Raw genomic sequence first — 23,608 nt, 5'->3', positions numbered from 1 at the left:
ATGCAATATTTCTGATTTTTTTATAATTATAGCTATTTAGTTTTATGAAATTAATGAAAAGTTTTCGAAGTTGAAAAACAATGAATCCTTTGCTATATCTGGATATCTAACATTGATTCATTCAAGTCAAATTGCCATATTTACCTAATCCTGATTAACTCCAGCCCCTGTATATTTTTTTGTACCAATTGATTGATAGTTTCACATATCAAATCTTTTTTGCTTGTAACTCTACTGTCTCATACAATAATTAATAGTCCTTTCCGCCTCTTCTCTAGTATTGCAGATACCAGATCTTGTAAAGTTTATTCTATTTTATTTTCATATCTCTTTACTGGAAAAGAAATAAATTTGGAAGGACTAGTAATAAATCATTATCATACTTCCGATGAAAGCATTGCTCTTGCGCCATCCTCATGGTATCAAATAATTCAGCTCAACCTATATAATGAAATAAGATCACAAAATAATAAGCAGACTAGGAGCTAGTTATAATTTTTTCCTGGTTCAGCTTTTTTTATCAACTCATAAACGTTCTTTTATATCATTTACCTGACTTCGCATAGGGTCTGTGTTTATCTGACACATATACGTGCCGGAGTCGTTCTTTTGTACATTAGATACGTGTAGTTTCCACGTGTTGTGTCCATTGTGTGTTACAGAAAGACGAGGATTCTGAGCCACCATGTGAATGTGTATTGCCAAAATAGCTTTTGTATCAGACTTTATCCAGGCAACCTAAAATTTTTAAAGAAAAATATTATTTCAGGAAAATGAACATGAACAATATTCAAAGGAAACTCTTACAGAGAGACATGGGAATGTTCTTTCAATAAATTTCACTGAAGATATATCTCAAAATTAGGGTATTAAATCTCTACTACCGTTTAGAATGGAATATACAGAGTCATCTTTTATATAAAATTATTAGTAACATATTCAAATACAAAAGTTTCTTTTAACGTTATTTGGAAGCCGTAATTCAATATTTTGATAGACTTAGAGGATTTCGGGTTATACATCAGAATAATCAATATGTTTTTTATTAAATATTATATGACAATTTATATTGAAAATTGTAAATATTTTTAATCATTTCTCAAATTCAAAACCAAAAGTGTTGACTTTTCTCAATAAAATATTATTATTCCATCATTTAGTGTGTATTGGTATATTTAGGAAGCGATAACACAAATTAATTCTCATGCTATTCATTCATACAATACAAATGGTTAAGAATTTAAAAATTTTAGAAATTTTATATTTTTAATAAAACATTCGTTATCTGTGTTTTAAATGGAATTCAATTGAAAGCAAATATCGATGGGATTAAGTCTAAATATCAAAGTGATAGAACAATAAATTGAACTTCGAGTATGTTCCATATCGTTGTTAGAATAATGGCTGGATGTTAGATAAACCTCTTCAAAATAATCCGGTAATAAATTTTGAAGAACCTTCGAATAATTTTCACAATTCAAAACATTTAATCTTAACAATTTCTATGGAATGATTCACTTAAAAGCAATATTTCTATTAAAGACCAATGATTGTAGATATAAATAATACAAACATTTATAATATGCGTCTTAGTAGCAAGTGTTTATTGAATAAATATTTTAGTCCCTACCACAGAATTTTGAACAAGTATGGAAAAGAAACTGTAACATAACAAAAACAGTATGTAGAATTAATATTGCCACAATGATAATAATCACAGCCACACAAAAATTGTGGTTTGACGGATCATAACATTAGATTTCATGGATAGATTTCTTGAGAAAATGTCTCATAAATTATGTTCGATGAAAAGAATTATGGTATGCATCTAATGGAACGACCATCTCTCGGCAGGGAAAGTGTGGTACCAATCAACAACTTTTAAAGATCTTTTCTAATGATTTTAGATGGCGAAAAATGGTATTTTAAACAATCCAAGAGAGTCCGATAATTGACGGGTTCTTATCCTGGATAGGATACTACTTCCCCTATAACCTTAGTATCCCATGCAGCTTAACGATCTGAGTGCAAATGATCTTCAAACGTAAATTTTTCGGATTATATGAATTTCATATTTATCGCACTCCATATTACTTATTATAGCGTACTGCGCTGACGATGAACAAAGAGAAAAATATTAAAGAAAAATAAAGCAATTCTACTCTTCATAAAACCAGAGACTAGCCATAACAAGTCACGACATGTTTAAATTTGGACATAGGAATTTCCACATATTGAATCCGACATAATACCTGATTTAGACAAGGTTAGTAACTTAGTCAGGTAGCGAGTAATTTAGTAAAGTAGCCAGTATCCGCTAATAATGAACAGGTATTACGGAATTTAATAACTGGAATCATTATGATTATTTTGGAAAAAATCTAATAAGGAATGTTCTAAAAACCAAAGCAATTGTGCTTCAGAAAATGGATAAGTAGGAGAGATTCGTGGAGAGCTTCAAATGGAAATTTGAAAAAGTTACAAATATAAGATTTTTCAGAATACTTTAAAGCACTCAAAATGTCAAATTTAATCAATCTTAATATCGTATCTTTATTCCAGCGAAAAAATTTTGGTATTTGGTGATGTAAGCTAATGCACTTGACCATGTGCGTATAGATCTGAATTAGTGGTAGTTTAGTAGTTAGCTCCTAGATCAACCACATTCTTCAGATAGCCAACTCGAATTCCCGTTTCATCTTCATCTCTTGGTTCATTGGCATCTCTAAACGTACATGGAAATAACAGTTTTCTTTCTGCTTTTGAAGGCATATCTCAAATTCAAATTTCAAAATCGTACAGTTATTTATCGAAACAATTTAATGGAGTTGCATCAACCAAAGCGATCGTGACCTCAAACCCAAACCTTTGCCATCTTGTTTTAAACAAAAAGGGCTGAAATATTTTGGACATATTTTTGAATTCCCTGACAGGTTGCCTAGCCCGGCCTGGGCTAGCTAAACAGTCCTTAACTGGACATCAGATACAATAGGATTAACCAACACTTTTCTGTATATGTACAAGTTGTTGGTAGGCATCCGCCCCAGATCAAATATCCATCCACATCCGTCACTGCTGTTCTGGACATCATAGTCCCTAGTGTTACCTACTTTTTACTTTTACTTAAAATTTTTAAGATAGAATCTCTTTAGTACGTTTCTGATAAAACACAATGTTAAAAGTTTTGAAAAATTACGGATTCACAATTTGCAGTGAAAATGTAAAAAAAATTTGATAAACATTTCAATGTTATTAGCGTCTTTTTATGAATATAAGAAAAATTCGACCATTTTAAGGAAAGACATCAATGCAAAAATCAATTTTACGTAACAAAGCTTACCGTTAACCGCCTAAAACTAAACTCCTTTGTATCCGAGAAGAAAAAGTTTAATAGAAACTCCAACCGGATAACTGAATTTAAATGTCATGAGAAAGTTAAATGAATTCACAGGGCACGAGATTTTTTTTATATAATTTCATTTCGTCCGGAGAACCGCTCAATTCTCAGGGTTTGATAAAAGGTATAGCTACTGATTCTATTAGGGAGTGAGTTGGATTTGTGAAAGAAGTACAAACTCAATAAGTGTTTGTTGCACGTCTGATTGGGTATTTTTGTGTGACCTCCGGGAAATTTTTACAATGTAATCAAGACGTATACTTCCTTTTCGGTTAACATGGACCTGATAAGTAGTATGAGACATTTGAGAGATTGTTACAGCAAAAAAATTGAGTAGGGACGTTGGGTCATTTATTCCATTTATAGAGCCAGCAAATAATTTTGAGTTAATCATAAATAGATAATAAAAATGACAGTAATAGTGATATAAATAAATAAACAAATAGTTGTATGTTCAGAATATTGTGAATGACAATAAAGGCAAGCAATATAATATTAAGTCAGGGACGAATAAAATTGAAAACCTACAGGAACAAAAATGTGCTCAGGATTACCATTTCAATCGGTCTGATTTTAATAATATATTAATAGCTATTTCACAAGGGGTAGGTATACTTTATCTACATACGAGGATGTATTGATATCTAGTTAGCCTAGACCAGTCCCATGCATAAACAAAATATTGCGTTACCATAGCAACGAACAATAATTTATTAGAAGTGTGAGTTTAACGTCAAAAAAGTAAACCAGAGTTTCGCAAGCAATTAAATGAAAAAAGATGTCCACCGAAATTGTGAAAATCGAACAATTGGAGTATTGAGCCATCATCAAGTACCTGTATTTAAAAGGGTAAAGAGGTGAGCCGATTTACGAAGATATGCTTAATACCCTTGGTGATCGATGTCCCTTGTATGCGACCGTGAAAAATTGGACTAGAAGCTTCAAAAGAGGTGAATTTTCCATTGAAGATGATGACCGATCGGGAAGGCCAGTTTTTGTGTCAGTCCCCAAAAGTATCGATGCTGTTCTTGACATGATTTTATCAAACCGTCGAATTGGGCTAAAACGGATATCTGAAGCACTAAATATTCATGCGAACGCGTTCATCACATATTTCACGTCAATTTGTACATGAGAAAAATTGCTGCAAAATGGATCCCTAAATGTTTGAATGTTGACCAAGAGCGTGCAAGAGTAGAAACATCGCGTTCGATCTGTGCTCGATTTAAAAACGATGTAGACTTCTTAAATCGAATTGATACTGTGGATGAGACTTGGGTACATTTTTACGATCCATAAACAAAGCAATAATCGATAGAATGGCGACACTCTGGTTCTCCAAGACCTAAGAAGTTTCGTGTCCAAAAATCTGCTGGAAAAGTTCTTGCTTCAGTTTTTTGGGATTGCCGTTGAGTAATCATGATTGATTTTTTTGAATAAGGGTAGAACAATAACTGGAATAACTGGAGATTACTATTCGACATTACCGACCCCTCTACGGGAAAAAATTAAAGAGAAAAGACGCGAATTTGGCTCCGTCCGACTATTATCTTTTTCCTAAAAAAAGTTTAAAAAGTCGTACATTTTCTTCCAACGTAATAAAATGTTTTGACATTGAAATTTTGTTTGGTTCTATAGAAGGCTAAGAATTTTTCAATATATCCTTCAATTAAGACGTGAGAATTATGGTCGTCCTAATACACGCATTTATGCTGATTGACCGTACCGTTCATCTTGGAGGTTGCTTCATCCGATCACAAACTGGAATGCTGGAGCTGCGGATAATCCTTAGTGCATCTGAGGAACCACTCGCATAATTCAATTCTGTGATCGAAATCATCCTTTTGACGTGCCTGGAGGAGACACGGACGGGAAATTCGATGCGTTTCAGCATTCGTCGTAAAGAGCGATGGGATATTTGAAGTTGCTCCGATAGCCGCACTGCGGATTGTTTCGACTGCTCAATTAACCAGCGCTACTGTTTCCATATTTTCGTTAGTTCTTCCAGATACCGGTCGTACAGAACGTGGTGCGTCGGCAACAGAGCCGGGTTGTAAGAATTTCTTGTACGTCTTCCACAATTTTGAACTATTTGATAGTGGTCAATTAGGAAATTGTTGTTGAAATTCGAAATAGTTTCGTAATCCGCCTTCGTACACAGATAGGATGTAACAAAATAAAGTCTTTCTTGAAGCGTGAGCCTGTATCCGTTATTCATTGTGAAAACGTGTCTACTCGACGACACAACTGTGTTTGTGTCTGCGTTGTCAGACTTATAACCGTTTCTTCGAGAGCATTCCCTAGCTTATGCTGACCTTTGTATATTTATCATACTTTCTCAACATACTATTTATTTTGCTGTTTTGAGTTTGGAAGCTTTGGTTTCATATAAGAGCAGAGATATTCTAGTTTTGGAAGAACGAATGCATGAAAAAAGCAAGATCACTTTTATCGTCGGTAAATTACCTACAATTTGTCAGTACTAAACCAAGGTTCCCAAAGCTTCACTAAAGATAATATAAATATATAATTGATTCACTATTAAATGTGGCACCAAGGTCTTTGAATGATGCAGATCTTTACAGTAAATTATTAGAAATGTAAGGTATTAGATATTCAAATGTTAAAAGAAAGTGTAAGTGGCAATCACCAATAGAATGATATAGTTTTAGAGGCATAAAGGAAATTATTATAGTGTATTTTCAAGGTAAAATCGTTTATGAATATTAAAAATAGTAACGACCCAAGTACTGAGCACTTTAGAAGTTTAAGTTGAAACCATGGTAAGTAACTATGTTTTCTATTTGTGAAGAATGAGTTTAAAATATTGATAAATGAACTAGTTTAACCAATGCTAGATAGATTAGGAAGAAGAATATTTGAAAATATGTATAGATGACCAACCTGTCTACCGTGCTGTCGTATATTGCTTTACATATTATTACATATGGATGGTTTGACGTAGTGGAAAACAAAATAGAGTTTGAAAGAAATATTGGATATAATTGTGATGGGGCGATAGACATTTTTAATGATTGAGTCATTTAATTTTATCCATACAGTAAGTATCCAGCTCGATTGCTGGTACTTTATGGAAATGTACATTGTTATGCAATTTATTTTCAACCTAAGAATGTAGGGTCAAAAAAATACGTACATTTTTACACAGCTTAACACATAAGTAGGCGTTGACTGAGAATATTATTAATTATTTCTCGTAATTGAGAGGTTGTCAAATGTCAAGCATAAACATTACGTCTCTGATAGAAGCTCAGTTCAACTTATGGAAAATATGAAACAAAACGAACGACGTGAAGTAATTGCCAATTGGTATCAGCATAAAAAAGAAATAGAGAAGACAAATTCGAACAAACTCCGGCAAACGTCAGATTCAGTTTTAAATAATTTGATGCAACATTTAAAAACAAAAATTAGGAAAGCACTAGGTGCTGATTCAGTTATATGAAATATATGTAACTATTATTTAGTGACTATTTTTTCATAGAGAATATGGTAATAATTAAATTAAAACAAACATTACAGATTTTTTATCTCCACAATCATACTTGATGATGATTGATATTCACCAACTTTTCCTTTGATGAAGAACTAACAATAGATATCATAAGATAATAATTGAAACTAGAAATTATTTCATTTAGATTCATTTATGATAACCAGAAAGGAAAATCTCAATATATTATTTTATGATAATATATTTGGTCTACTAGAGACACCAAAAGAACTTCACATTATTTTCTGATCTTTATCTGTGATCAATCTTCTTTATACTCTTTTTAAAAGTCAAATAACAAACAAAAATATAGGTGAAATGAAAAACTTCGGGATGTTATTTCGAGTTGTTCTTTTGAAGTGCTTGAAAAAAGCTGCGAAATCCTGATAATTATTGTCTTGGAACAAATAGAGCGAATGTAATAAATAATCGATAATCAGTTTGTATTTTTTTGTACCAGCTGAAGATCAGTTCCTCTTGATTGCCAAGTTCATGACTATTGAATTGAAAATTAAACCGATTAAGTGGAAATGAAAGGTGTGGGATTGTAAGACAATTCTAGTAGATTGATGCTTTGACGTCTACTGATATATTTTGACGCTTCAAATAAAAAGAATTCCAAAAATATCGAAAATCAGAACCAAGAAAGTAAGGAAATTTCATTTACGAATGATTTATTCTAGTATTAATTCAATTCTCTTAATTCATTGAACAAAGCTTTGGTTTTGGGATATTTTTTATTTAATTGAAATCATTTTGGAGATTCATGGTTCAATTTACAAGACAATACAAATATATAACCATTAAATTATGCTTACTTGAGAATGTCGATTGAATGAGTTGACGTTAACTTAAAGTCTGTTATTTTCAAAATTGGGAGAAACTTTTCAAAATAAAAAAATCTATCTGACGTCGACATCTACTATATTATCCCTAATTTTTGAACGGCCATGATGCGAAGCTTTGCTAATTAAAAAATGCAACTGGACAGATATCAAGTATAATGGGAAAAGATTTGAATGTTTATGTTTATTATGTTTATTATTATTAAAAAGAAGCCATATGGGAATGACAGATAAGTACAATGGAATGAATTGTTATTGCATTTAAGCAATGGAGAACTAGTTTTGCCCCTGAATATAAATTGATGAAGTCTTATTTTTCGAATGAACGTAAGAAGAATATAAATTTCCAATATATCTCGTATGTTTTGTTCTTTAACTAGAATAAACATAAATATATGAAAGACTTTCAGAAAACTCTACGTATCATAGATGAAAATAGATGGTTGTTGAATTATATTTATAAAATAGTACGAGAACGGACTCAAATTATCTGCTGTTGAAGAACGTCATAAATACTAGCCTCTTACCACTGAAATGAGATCAATTATTGTTATCCACATATACACACCAATTCGTTCACAGAGGAAAATAGAATTTCTTGGAATGAAAAAATTAGGATAGGCAGGAAATTTAGAAGTGCCATTAACTATTACAAATTATTATGCTTGAGAGACAGAAAAATTGGTTGATAACTGATAAAATAAAAAGAGAATTAAATTTTTTTGAGTCTAAGCTGAATTTCTAAAGTGCTTAGAATTATTTCTCTATACACTAACGTAAGTTGTACAAAATAAATTATTATCAAAAGTTCTGTACATACAATATTTTCTAATATTAGGGCAATGATACCTCTCCTAGGTTTTTATGCTGTACCTTATAGGTTAAAGATTTTATTCGATAACTACTAGAAGAAAGAAAAGTGCGATATTCTCTAAGAAAAGGATCATAGAGGCTAAGATTAAATGCAAATCGCTCGTTCAGCAGATTCATTCAACTATTCAATCTAAAATGTCCCGATAACTCACAATGTTCAGTTTGAATCTGGCCTCAACAAACTCATATTTTTTGCTGTCCGCGTCGTTGAGAAACAGTATGCGAGAACCACTACATATTTCACAGAAATAGTCTGGTCGAGATGGGGTGTACCTGCGAACCGCAAGGCGGTCGAGGGCGGTCGAGATGTTTTTGTGCTGATTAAGAATCTGTTATTTGACCCTCAAGGGGAAATAAATGGTAATAAAAAAAGTTTATTGCAAGAAGAGAATATATTACTTGGATCTACAAAATTTGTTTTTTCAACTATTAACATGTGTTATGATAAAGCATACTTCAAGAAACTAACGGTATATATCAATAAATTGATTGTTATTAATATATTCACTATAGCAAATGTAGAAGAGAAAATAGAAAAAATTCAATAAAGATACAATTTTCCTCAAGTACAAAATTATGAAATGTATGAAAAATTCCGATGTTGTGAAATGAAAAACATACGAACACTTTTTTCTTATGTTATTGATATGTGAAATACGTTTTTTAAAAGTAGATAAAAGAAATGTAAAATTTCAACAGCAAAATCTAATATTTATAAAAACGGCATAGTTGATTGCTAGAATATTTTATCTTCTAATTAAAACGATTTAAGTTCTAATCCAATCCAAGTTGGTGCGTTATCTGTAAGAAAGTACAATTGAAAACATAATACTGGTTGAAGAATAAACATGAGAAAATATTTTTTCAAATCTTTATAATCTACAAAGCAGATATCTAGGTAAGGTTAGGTTGGTACGAGCAACCTCGACCCAAATTGATTTTGGTTCACTCGTACTAAGGCCATTATTTTATCCTTCATGCTCTCCAATTTGGAAAAATTAGCCAACTATTCAACCACCTTTCCATCTTTCTCTCTCTTAAAGTTTTGTTGTGAGGATTTTCAACCCAGAATGAAGTTTTTTCTATTTCTAATTCTGCTATTTCTTCGAAACGATCTACCGTATCGTCTTCCATCATTTGACGTCGTTTATCTGACAAGGAAAGGAACAGATCGTGTCTTCTTCTTCGTTATATTCATAATAGTTTTCCATCCTCTAACAAATCACTCTGGATATTATGCAATACTTTCTGTTTGACCATACATCCTGACGTTTGGCTCAAATTCCTATATCAATAGCATCTTTAAATAATCCCATCGATAGTAGCAAAGTAACTATCTCTTCGATACCCTGTCCTCAACATTTTTGTGTAAACATGTCAGCGTTTTCAGGTTATTAGACGTAACCAATTGTCAGATTAATAGTATCATTAGAAAATTACAATCGTCTAGGGATTAATGAAAGATGATCTTGGAAAAAGACTGCTGTGTTGTGAAAAAAAAAACTGAACAAAAACAACATTCGAGTAGAGAACATTCTGTATTTATGTGAATCTACGTTTATGTTAAATGATAAGGACTCAACGATCAATATTGCATTAATGAGAAACCACACGAAATGAGGTAAGGCAATACTTGTGAGAAACAAAGTTATAGGACCAATTTTCTCTGACATTATTTCGAAATAATCACAGAATGCATTCTTATCATAGTTGAAAGTGTAGCTATTACATCTATGAGTAGTCTGCTTCAAGACAAACTTTGCATACATAGAAGAGCACAGAAACAGTTTGCTTATTGTGGTTAGAAGGTTCAGGCCTAGGTAACTAATTATCTTTTCAAAGGACATCGACTTTTAGTAGTCTTAAGTGAGGTTCGACGAGCCTATCACGAGGCCTATATGCGCAGCGGTTCCTGACTGCTCACTAACCTAACTACAAACTATTATCAAATAGTACGTGAACATCATTCTGAGCATTTACGTGATTGGGATTTTTATTATCTACACATACTTTTAAGCTAATTAACTCTTGAATTTATTCCAATCAAGCTGTACTCACTCTGTACATAAATTCCAAGTATCTGTACATTATTCTGATCAAATGATGATATAGAGTCTTGGTACTCATGTGGATTTTAGGGATAGCTAAACCGTAGCATTACTAATCGTTACAACAAATAGATCATAGAGAGTATAAGACAATTATTCATCATATAAATATTTATGCCAATAATTGAATTGTTTTTGAATATCCTGTGGTAAATACATAAAAACACGCAAACCTCTATTCAAATTCTGGCATTGATATTTCTCTAGAAAGAAAAGTACTCGTGATAATCTCATTATACTTTGGTGCCAGTTATTTTTTTTCTTTTTCATAAAGTAACCGAAATAATTTTATTCCATTTCATGGATCCAAAGCATTTTCATAATGACAAAATTTGTTACGTTTATTTCATATATTATAAATTTTTGATATAATTGAGTGAGGATTCCTAAAGATTATCTGTTTTCGTGGCCTAAACTTCCGTTTATCTAGGAAGCTTGGTTCTTAATTGAGATAGCAGTTAATTCGAAACAACAAGCAAGAAACCGAAGGTAATCCGAAAAAAGCAGAAACTGAATCATTAATTAATGTTGCGGTAGTAGAGAGCGTCTGGTCTAACAATATTTATCAATGACAGAGCATATAAATTGTAGTTATTTCTAGGCAAGGAACAAGATTTATTGTGAAGGATTTACCTTGTAAGCGCCTAAGTGATTAACAACGCATGTGAAATAGACATCTCGTCCCTGGGTGACTGTGTGATTCTCCAGGGGAGCTAAGAACTCCGGCTCGGAATCGGGTATTTGACCTGTAACAAAACGAAAGATAACTGCATAGACTTGCCAACTAGATAAGTGAAGTGAAGTAAAGATATTCGCGGGTATAATCTGGTGAAAGCGAACCGCGGACGTGTTCTGTATACGAAATCATAGTCGTAGCAACACGAGAATTCAAATATCTCCAAATGGCGCACTCCTTAACTATAATCCGAAGTGATTTTTTTTCCCGCTCAAGATAAAAGCTGAGCTCTATAGTTGAGAGAGCCCTTATTTACTTTATAATAAACTACTGGTCTACTTCACACAAAATATATTATTAGACTATTGGATTTTCAAATATTTTTATTTTCTATCACTACAAATGACAAAATATTCAACATTCACATCTACAGATAATTGTTTACGAGGATATCATCTCAATTTTCATCATTTGGGAAACTGTCACTGTCAGGTATATCTCTTATGCCTGAAGTTCATTTTTGTGAAGCCTTTACCCCCGAGGTTGCAAACAGGTGCAAACATTCCGAGAACACGTATAAGAGAGTCGTTACCAGTAGGGGGAGCTACTTGTTGAAGAGGCTTTAACCGAGAAGCATTTGTTTTTATATTTGTTTTGTGTCCACGGTGTGCCAAGCATATTATTGTAGACATCCCGATGCAATAAATTGCACGCCACATAAACATATGTTCAATCATCCTCGAAGATCAGCAAATCAGTTGTTTCTTGTCTGTCTACTTCTGGCCCAGTGTTCTTGAAAGAACAAGTGGGACAAAGCAATTATTAACCACTTGTAGGAGAGGTTGAGCTTCTAGAAGCTAATTCTGACAATGCATATATTCGTCTACCGTGTGGTAAGGAGGCTACGGTTTTAACACGATATCTAGCTCCTAGGGTAAACGCAAATATGGGACAATGATCCATATCAAGAGGTGGTGCCAGTCCCCAACAGTGTTGATGTCTTTTATATCAGTAGTTTAGTTTCCAGTTTATTAATGCCCTTATTTCCGAGAATTCATATTACCAGACTTTCATTTTTTCAAAGATTTTGCCTGGCGTGTTGTCCCATATTGCTCTTGGTCTCCTCTGTCAAAATCCAAGATTCATAAATATATATGTGAGAACTGGCCTGTGATTTGCTTTTTGTACATTTCCATTTTTGTTGCTTTAGAGATTTCTTTCTAATAATATACCTTGTTGGCCTCTTCTGTCCCATTGTTAACTCGTCCGCTAATATAAACCACATTTTTATTACTGTTTCTAGGAAGACCTTTTACGGCAAACTTGAGATTTCCAGAAATTGAAGATTCTAGAATCTGACTTAGTTAAAAATTTGTCATCGTGAATACATCGGAATAATAACAAGTTGAGTTATTCAGATAAATAATATTTTAAGTGTTAATGAATAGTTCAGTGTCTAAGTATTAGACACTAGAATTACGAGAGTAAGATACACTGTGTGTAAATTCATCGCGCCTATTTCGAGATTAAAAAATGTTTAAATAATTGAAAATAACATTACAATATCAAAAATAATAAAAAATCTTTATAAGGAATATCAGTATGATCTAAGTTAATAGTAGCTCTAGATATTAATATAATTGAAAATATTTTAATGCATAACCTTCCTTCGTATGATGTCCCAAACATATACATTCGTTTCTTTAATTAGCTATTTAATTATTTTCCAACAGCATATGGAACTACAACTAGCCCAAGTATAAGAATAATAAGCTGGTCTTAAAAAATCTGATTTCTTCCACCTGTGCTAATTCCATCACTCTGGCACCTCAATAACAGTGCATCTCCTGAGCTATTTCATATACTCTCATTCGTCTACTATCTGGATGAAGTCCAAATCTGAATTTATTTGTAGAAAATACTCTTGAGCTCTAGGCCAGTTTTCCTATTCTTGAGACCACTCTAATCTTGCTGAACCATTGTCATTAATAATTTTTCATCATGCTTTCTTATGTGTCTTTGAAACTTTTCCGTTCCCTCGCTATTATAATCAAATCATCAGCATATGCTATTATTTTAGATTTTATATCTGATAATTTTCAATAATTGTAAGTGATAACATTATTCATAATCAGCTTGACTAGTCAAATGTCTAATTGGGTTAGGTAAGATATCCTAATTTGGAGTGATCTTCTAGTAAGATCCCAATTTTTTTTATTGGAGAGTGGTTCAAATGTAAACCGGAATTTCTTAATAAATGTGTGAAAAATTTAGTGTCGTAATAGTCGCTGCAGTGGATGTTGGACTGGTCTTTGACCGCGAAACCTCTCTTTTTACTGTACTTAGAGAAATGAGTGAGAAGGATTTTGGTCAAATAGATTGCAATTAAGGGATGTGTGTCTCTCCACAAATTCATTTGTATAAATAGTGTATCTCTATCCATGAAGATCAAGAATTTGTAGTAAACTTTCCACATGCCCGGCGCCCCAGAACAAGTGTTGCCGATGAGAACGTTAGCACTTTAAATTAACTCATTTGGGGCATCTGCGTAAGTAGTACCGAACATGTAATGCAGTAATGGCTCGGTTACCAAAAAATTTCAGTCAAATGAGTGCCAAAACCTCAAAATTTTAAGCAGTAATTAAAACGTTGGGAACTTTGCACGCATCTCCAGCAGCGGTATGAAGAGGAAAAAGAAAATTATTGTAACGAATTTTCATCACAGACAAGAGTTGGATACACCACCATATTCTGAATTGTAAACGCGTATTTGGAGTGGAGAAAGAAAGATGAAGGCTCGTCAGTTAAAGCGAAGGTTACATTGTCAGTGAGGAAGGTGTTGAGTACCGTGTTCTGGGACATGAGAGGAGTAATTGCGGTTGATGTCACCACTGAACAACGAATTGTGAACAAGCAGTTCCATAGTAATATCCTAAAGAACACGGTGAAATCTGTTTACTTATCAAAACAATGCGATATTCCAGTCCGTAGTGCGATATTGCTGAAAGACAACGCAAATTGCATACAGCTCGGCTTACGATGGAAACGTTGAATGAATTGAGTTAAGAAACACTGGAATACACTTCTTATAGTCCCGATTCGTCACCATGCGATTATTATTCATTTACTCCTTCAAATATGCCCTAGGCGGGCTGCGGTTCGAAAGAATAGAATCTTTAGTGCGCGAATGGTTACGTGTCAAGCCGAGAGATTATTACGAAAAAAGCTTCCGGAGAGGTGGCAAAAGTATGTAGAGTGTGACGAATACTATCTAGAAAAATTGTAAATTTCAACTCTGTAGCTTAATAACTCACTCACTTAATAATCACACTCGTATACTAATTAATTTTAAGTTTTAAGTCATTCTCCTACATATATGCCATCAAAAAACGTCAACTTTTCAAATCATATCAATTTGTAGCGTTTGAAGGTATTTCTTTCAGCAAAGAACTTGAGAATGGAGTTCCAACATGAGTATGCAACTGTTATACTTAAATAAACCGTCTCTCAAAGTACATTACTTCTCAAAATAATGAGTATTAGAATTGTTTTGTGAGTATTCTTCGCTTTTAGAATCAACAAGGAAAAATGAAATCTCACTTCTAAACAAACAAACATTTATTCAAGAGAAAATAAGATGAGTGTCTCAGTATACTTTATTTTATCTCTTGTCTGTTTGTTCATTATGACAAAACTGATTTGTTATTCTTATACATCGGATACATTGGTAGAATATCCAATTAGTCAAAAGCTCTAATTATGAAAACGGGGGCGCTTTATGGAATAAATATTATGTAATTAAGCGAGATTATTTCAGAATATTTGAAATATGGATAAGAGAATGATTAATATTCAAAAATACCAATGATATAATTCCAAAAATATATTCATTGGTTATCAATTTGAACTTTAGTCCAAAACAGTGTGCTTATGGTATTTCAATGTTCTATTTTATACAGGGTAATCCAAATAACAAGAGTGTAGATCAATTTTCATTGAAAATTACAGAATATTTCATGCAATGTGAAAATGGAAAGGAACGAAATTTTTTTTCAAAAACTTAAGCAATAAACAGGTTGTGATGCAAGGTTTCGTATTCACAGAAAAAATTGAAGATGATAATAATAATAAATAGGAGTAACTGGGAGTAATACTCAGATATATTTCAGTCGATTAATAGGGAAAACTTATCTTTCATGCTCTCTGATGATTTATTTGTTTTTTGTTTGGATCAAACATAGCATAGCATAGCATAGCAATTTACTCCAAGTACACAATTCAGTATACAAATTTGTCTTCGATCAAGAGACCCATAGTAAGTTTGATTACACTACAGCTACAAATATTAAAATGATCCTTCAGTGAACCCTGTTGACACGGTTTTACCATAATTGTGCAATACTTCGAACCGATTAAAAAGCTTGTAATATCTAAACCTAAATATGGCACTGGATTCATATATCTAAAAGAGAAATTTCAAAATTCTAAGAGGCAAAAATTGAACAGGAAATATTTGTAGGTCCACAAATATGGCAACTGATGGAAGGAAAGCTTTGGAGAATATCTGAATAATCAGGAAATCTTCTGTAAACGCCCTAAATTAAAATTCGGAAAATTACAAAGATCCTGATGAACTTTTATTGTCCTGAATTTTTTGTCTTTTCCTCCTGTACTAATAATAAATATCAAAGACGAGTGCTTCACGATATTTAATCTAATTATAAGCAAACCCTATGAGAGTTTTCATTATTATTCAATGCGAGTAATGTATGTATTACTTTGTTAAGAATCGGAGGTAGTTGTATTAATTATTATTAACAAATAATTTGGAATACAATAACTAAAAATTTCCACTGGAGCGTTTCTTTCTTTTTTTTTTCTTTCAAGCAGCGATTGCTATTCAAACGAGTAAACATTCATGTCATGACTCTCTGGTAACATGCAACCTTAAATTTACATGTTATGTAAGAATGGATAAAAATAGAGAAAGGAAACATGTATAAACTAGTGTGGTATTCAGGGCATTCGAGGTAAAGAATATTAGATTCTTCTTGTTACGATATTTGACGCGTCTCTTGAGAATGTTTCACCAATGCAAATAGTTGATCGTTGAGTTGCCTCCGACTGCCTAATATACTGCCATTTGTGCAACATACCAAGACAAGAGAAAACGGTTTAATACGGAATATATTTGCAGCCAATATAAAACTGATTTATGTTACGCCATTTCTCTTCATAAAAAATTATTTGAAATAAAAATATAAACAAAATTCCTAGAATTCAAGAAATGTTTTTTGAAAGGTTGCTGATTTAGGAAATTCATATAACAAATTACACTAAGACACAAAAAGTTGATACAGTCTATGTAAGGAATAAACTCTATTGTGATGGAGTCAAAAATATTTTTGAGGTAAAAATTTACTGCTCATCCTAAAATCATTTTATCAACCTTGATGTCATTTCATCAACATTTTCTATTGTCATGGAAATAGTCCACATTACATTATTTAATAATGATTATAACTAATAATATTATATTTTTACAATAAGTGAATTATTTGAAAGTATAGATGAATAACAATATTTCATAAACAACTAATCCATTGGAATTCCTAAATAAAACCGGTTACTAAATCGAATAATATTGAGAAAATAATGAACGTAAGTAAGATATTATATGTAATTCCAAATATTTTTTCAATAGTTATCAGGTACATTTAGTAATATTTCCGGTTCACAGTCAGTAGTTAGTTTTGAGCTGTGCAAGTGAGCGGGTTATTAATTCTCAAATTATTCTTGAATATTAGTTCTGAGAACAATAAAGTATGTGGCAAACGTGTCTTCAAGATCAAAGAAGCCAAACAGTTGAAATAAGACGGCTAAATCTACCAACAGAGGCTCAAGAAGTGATTTCAACTATTTTCAACAACTTTTTAGTTAAGGGATTTCAGAAGAGATTCTATCCAGGAAACAATGTTTTTGACAAATACTTCTCAGACTTCACTTTACAAAATTAAAAAGCAAAGTATGACAAGGAGACGTAAAAGGAATTTTAAAAAAATCAAACTTCATAGGTTAACTTCATTTTGTTAAGCAATCTACGGTATATCCATATCCTATGCAGGAAGACAAGTCTATTACTTGGATAAAACATGATTTGACAGCCACGATACTGTTCGTAGAGTTTGGACAAATAATAATAATTGGAAATGTGTAACGAAAGCACCTCATTGAAGAGGTAAATATATAAAACATTGTAGTGAGGAACAATGTTGGGAGAATAATTCATTATTACGTTCGAAGCATATTGGGGGGAACCATTTTGAGTATTGGTTCGAATGAAACTTGGAACCAGCACTATATGCAAACAGTTTAATTGTGTTATATAACGCTTCGTATCATTCAAGACAAATTCCTGAATTTCTGGAATTCCCAAATTTCTAACTAAATATTCTTCCAAAGCGGATGTACAGGAGTTTCTACTTGATTGATTAGATTTATATTTCGAAGAACATTATACAAAGAAGAGGTTTTTATTGCCAAAGAATATACTGTGGACGAAGTGGCCAAGAAGCATGGTCACACTGCTTTAGAACTTTTAAAAGACAGGCAGGAACTGATAACATTTCAGCCAAAAATGGCATCTCCGTTGTGGAGCTCATAATGAAAGAATGTTCAAAACACTAGCACCCAAAATTGGAAAAATAGACTTGTAATGGATTTAAACGACAGTGATTCTGAGGAAGATGTATGTGATGCTAGTGATTTAGAATAATTGTATTGTAATATATGTATAATGAATGAAGATCACGCGGAAAATCTTGGTAAGACAATTTTTTATTATACTTCATAATAATATTTCACTATATAAAATATTCTCGATATCTCTCTTTATTATAGCAAAAAGCAAAAACTACTTTTTCTATCAAAGATTTTTTAGCTCTATTAGCAATATTCATACAGCGCTATGTAACTCTCACTCGAATATAATTCTAAATTTTTCTACATTAATATGTTATGACTTTATGTCTTATGAGATACCGATCTACAATAAAATTTGGTTTGAGAAACTTTATATATAATAACTCCAAAAATATATCTTATTAATATTATGGCACTGTTGATATCCATAGTTTTATATGGAAGCAAGTCTCTTAATACGTTTTCTCTTTTTTTTATCCAGAATATCATACAAGGATATATTGACAAAATCTTAGCCTACCATAGAACCAAACAAAATTTGAATGTTAAAATATTTTATTACTCAACATATTCTCCTTTTAATTGGATACATTTATTACAGCGAACCTGCAACGTTTCTAAATCTTTCAAAAAAAATGTTTCTTCTTGCTCTGCAAACCAGACCTCCACAGCTTTTATTACTTCCTCGTTGGAAGAAAATTCAGGACCTTTTATACTTTTTTTCAGATCAAAAAAGAGATGATAGTCAGACAGAGCCAAATCTGGTGAATAAGAGGGGTGTTTTAGTAATTCAAACCCTTAATCACGAATTTTTTGAATGGCAACATGAGATTTGTGTGCAGGGGCGTTGTCCTGCAAAAACAAAACACCTTTGAATAGCTTTACGCGTCTCTTTAATTTTTTCTCGTAGAGTGGTCAGTAATGTAGAATAGTAATCTCCAACTATTGTTCTACCCATATCCAAAAAATCAATCATGATTACTCCATGGCAATCTCTAAAAACTGAAGTAAGAACTTTTCCATCAGATTTTAAGGCCACGAAACTTCTTAGGTCTTGGAGAACCAGAGTGTCGCCATTCCATCGATTAATGCTTTGTTTCTGGATCGTAGAAATGTACCCAAGTTTCATCCACAGTAACAATTCGGTTTAAGAAGTCTACATCGTTTTCAAATCGATGGAACGCGATACTTCTACCCTTGCACGCTTTTGGTCAACATTCAAACATTTGGAGATCCATTTTTCAGTAATTTTTCTAATGTACAAATTGACGTGAACTATATGACGAACGCGTTCGTATGAGTATTCAGTGCTTCAGATATCCGTTTCAGCCCAACTCGACAGTCTGATAAAATCAAGTCATGAACTGCATCGATACTTTCGGGGACTGACACAGAAACTGACCTTTCCGATCGGCCATCATCTTCAATGGAAAATTTACCTCATTTGAAGCTTGCAGTCCAATTTTTTACGGTCGCATACGAAGTACATTAATCACCAAGGGTATTAAGCTTATCTTCGTAAATCTGATTACCTCTTAACCCTTTTAAATACAGGTACTTGATGATGGCTCGATACTCCAATTGGACATCTTTTTTCTTTTAATTTATTACGTAACTCTGCTTTACTTTTTTGACGTCAAACTTTACACTGACACTTCTAATAAGTTATTGTTCGTTGCTATGGTAACGCAATATTTTGTTTATGCCTGGAAATGGTCTAGGTTACCTAGATATCAATACATCCTCGTAAACTCCATAGCTGCTTTGATTGTTTTTTAAAGGAAATTAAGATTTTTGTAAGAAGCGCATAGACTTTCTAAACTAGACAGAGAAAGAAGAGCTATCCATTTGAAGTGAAGTTTTCACAGTTTTTATTTTATGTTCCGCAGAAAGCGGAACATAAAATAATCGGAAAATGCCAGATCTGTATAGTTTAATAATTCAGTTTTTCCTTAAAATTTTTCTATGAATGTCGAAAATACTTTGAGAAAGTTGGCGTTTGATGATTATAAAAATAAGAAGTTGTATTTAATTTGTTTCAGTACACATTTATTTTCATGACAAAAGCAGCATAAAAACACGCTTTTGTGTTGGAGAGATAAAAAAATAATATTTATGGAACCTCCTAGAATATAAAAACAATAACAAAACTTCACAAGAACTTTTGCAACAAATTTGTATCTGTTATTTCGAAGCATTTGTTCTTAGTAAAATTCTTCTCTGGATATCCTGAACATTACTATTAAAAATTCAAATGTTTTCTCTAAATGTAAATATAAACACACAAAGCTTGGAGTAAACTGTGCCCCACACTAGACCAGGGTTTCTCTTAGCCGTATGAACTGAAGCTTGTCTTCTTTACAAACAAACTAAATCTTTAACCAAACCTATTGAGCTTAAAGCTATTATTGTGGAATACACGAAGAGGCTTAAGATCAATATTATCTTGGAAATAAAGATAGCCAACCTCGATACAATGAAAGAGTCTACACTATTCCAATGTTTACACTTCGAATCAAATTAGGGGATAAAATTAATATTTGAATAACGTTTACGGATCATTTAATTATGATTACGAATAAAACATTTATGTAATGTAAGTTAACGAATTCACATTCCAATGTAAAACCAGAAATCTGTATTCAAAGACCTTACAGTGCTACAATATTATTTGTTAGTTTCAAATTTTGAAAATAAGAATATTGTGATATCATCTACCTTTTTGTCTTTAATATTACTAGGTTTCTATCTATATCCAAAAAAATGATAGAATAATTATCAAAACAATTATTTTCTGAAAATTATCATACACATCTTAAAGGTATGCAAATAGAAGCTATCAATAATTTGAATCACACATTGTGGAGAAATTTTATAGAATGGAGATAGAAGAAGTTGACTTGTCAATGATACAATAAACTACGGGTTTGTAGTGAAAATTCCCAAGATGATGACATGATTAAAATGAAACACAGTGTATCCACATCTGATATTTACAGTCAACTCGTTGTAGTTTTGTTAAAGACGAAATAAGCATACAATATGTGGCGAAATTATGCCACTCTTTTCGATAATAATAAAAACAGAATATCGAAAACAGCAGAAAGTTGCCAGCCAAGTTTTTCAACGACACAAAGGTTAAGAATATTATAAGGCACTTCATGAATCATATCGTTACAGGAAATACAATAATGAAATTTAAACACCATGGATCAACAATGTGAGAAAATTTGATGTTACAATATCTGTCAGCAAAGTTTTGTCGACAATATTCTGAGATTCGTGGGATGTTATCTTAGAGGATGGCCAGAACTTAATTACGGATAGTTATGATGTTATTATGGCACAGATAAGTAATTTCATCCGGGGTTTGTTAATATGTCCAAGGGTTGGCCCCTTACAATATAGCTGTGAAGGTGAGGAATTTGGAATCATCCACATAGAGCACAGATTTGACTACTTCCTATTTTAAAATGGGATAGATCTTATCCAGCACACTGTTATGTTTAGACATCTATTTCGACTTATCTCAATGAACATTGATAAAGATGGGTAAAAAACCGGTTAATTCTGCGTTGTGATAAGTGCATAAATAGACTTGATAATTAACGTATGCCCTACTAGTTTTGGTAAGAAATATTTGACCTTATATTATGGTAATAGTTGTCATCAATGAAACTTTTCTTATTTGCCGTAATTAACGGTTTAGTAACTAAAAAAGTTGCTCCTGCAATTCCGACAAAAAATTATATTATATAGTGAGGCAGTTGTTGATATACCTTTCAGAATCTACAGCTTTCCCCAGACTCAACCCATATAATGTCTGAATATATCTCTAGTCAAAATCACACACCAGACCTGGACTTTATCAGCAAATTTTGATTTTTGCTCATATTTTACATTGTTATTGTACCCTTCTACATTGTGGGTATTAAAATCATCGTTTCTTTGATTTCCAAATTGGCAAGTGTAAACTATTTTCAATCGTCCCTAACATTGACACTCTCATTATCAAAATTTATCCGCCTTAGTTGACGACAGTATCCTTTGGAACTTTTTATACGGAAGCCGCAGCTCTGTCTTTTACTCTTCTTATTGATCTTTCTGTTGTTTTTGAGGTAAAAATTCATGATTTTTGCGAGTTTCGGACATTGTATTACTTCTTAACATTTGGTATAGTAAAAGCTTATGCATGAAATATTTTTCCTTAGGAAAAATGCTATTTCAAGCTTAGTGATCTGTCCAACCATATTATGATTTCTTTATCTTATTTCCAACTTACAAGATATTCTATAGCAACTAATATAAAAAATGACTTGCCTAACTAATATCAGGAAATGAATAATATTTTGTTTCAAAAGCTATTTTAATATGGTAGTATTACCACCTATTTTTAAACTCCAAAATTTTGTGCTAAAACAATTGCGACATACGTCGTATTTTTAATCTATTGATAACTATTTCTTTATACGAGTCTGATTTCAAAGGAAAATATATTGTAACGAGAAGTTTCGTTACCAGATTAAGAGATATTTTGAAGCTACAGATAAAAAAGGAAAGTTCCAAACGTAACCGACAGGTAGGCGTTTGATTAAAAGACTGTTTTCACTATTAAGATAAATTATAAATGGAAGGGATATTAACTAGAAAAACAAAATGAGGAAATAAAAGCATAAATATTATAGTAGAAAATCATGTTTGTGAAATAAATGTTAACATATGATATTTGTTCCCTACTGACTAGACTAATCTTTAGACCTCCGAGAAGTAACTAAACAACAATGAATCATGTACAGCTGTGTCAGTTGTATCTCGAACTACACTGCTATACACGGTTATCAGTAGTTTCGTAACCGTTAGGGTAAGTTTTGCTGAAAAAATGATGCATTCATGAGGAAAACAATAGAGCTGGTAATCGACCTAACCATCTTTGGAATTATAATGGCACTACCGTTTTATGACTGGGCCGTTTAGTCGAGAGATCTACTAAATATATATAATGCGCTAAAAGTAATAAATTCGGTGATTATATACAATTACCGGTAATTATACATAATCCCCATTAAATTTGGTAAATATGATAAATTATTTGATATTTATCAAATTTACCGGTTAGTTTTCAAAATCCCCAGCTCGTGATGGGGAATATGGTAAAAGTTACTAGCTTTAAGAAAATTCGTTCAGTTTGAACAACTGCTTGGAACGTGACAAACACATAATTTCATTTCATTTATGGATAAACAGTGGTTAAGTTAGGTTAGGTTAGGTTAGGATAGGTTAGATTAAGTTAGGTTAGATTAAGTTAGGTTAGATTATGTTAGGTTAGATTATATTAGGTTAAATTATGTTAGGTTATGTAGTATATACTCAAAAAATCCAGTACTCGATTCTACTAGCCTAATAAGCAGTATTCCTGGATTTAAATCAGATGTTAATTCTTAGAAAAGGCGTAGCTTCTGGCATGAAATTTACTTCAATTATATTTTATGATGC

The 23,608-nt window shown here is 32.2% G+C and overlaps 1 protein-coding gene across 1 annotated transcript in view; it reads right to left on the bottom strand.

Moving 5' to 3' along the window:
* The window catches only part of LOC130894723 (lachesin-like), a 198,861-nt gene that overhangs the window by 38,624 nt on the left and 136,629 nt on the right, over window positions 1-23,608 (bottom strand). Inside the window, exons 5-6 of the mRNA XM_057801690.1 lie at window positions 11,371-11,483; window positions 553-738 (exon numbers count right to left, since the gene is read on the bottom strand). Coding sequence (XP_057657673.1) covers window positions 553-738; window positions 11,371-11,483 — 299 coding nt within the window. The remainder of the gene's footprint in view (window positions 1-552; window positions 739-11,370; window positions 11,484-23,608) is intronic.

The sequence above is a fragment of the Diorhabda carinulata genome, chromosome 1, assembly GCF_026250575.1.
Source record: "Diorhabda carinulata isolate Delta chromosome 1, icDioCari1.1, whole genome shotgun sequence".
Classification (NCBI taxonomy): Eukaryota; Metazoa; Arthropoda; class Insecta; order Coleoptera; family Chrysomelidae; genus Diorhabda; species Diorhabda carinulata.
Note: the sequence above shows the minus strand (reverse complement) of the source record. Positions and strands in the feature narration are given on the sequence as shown.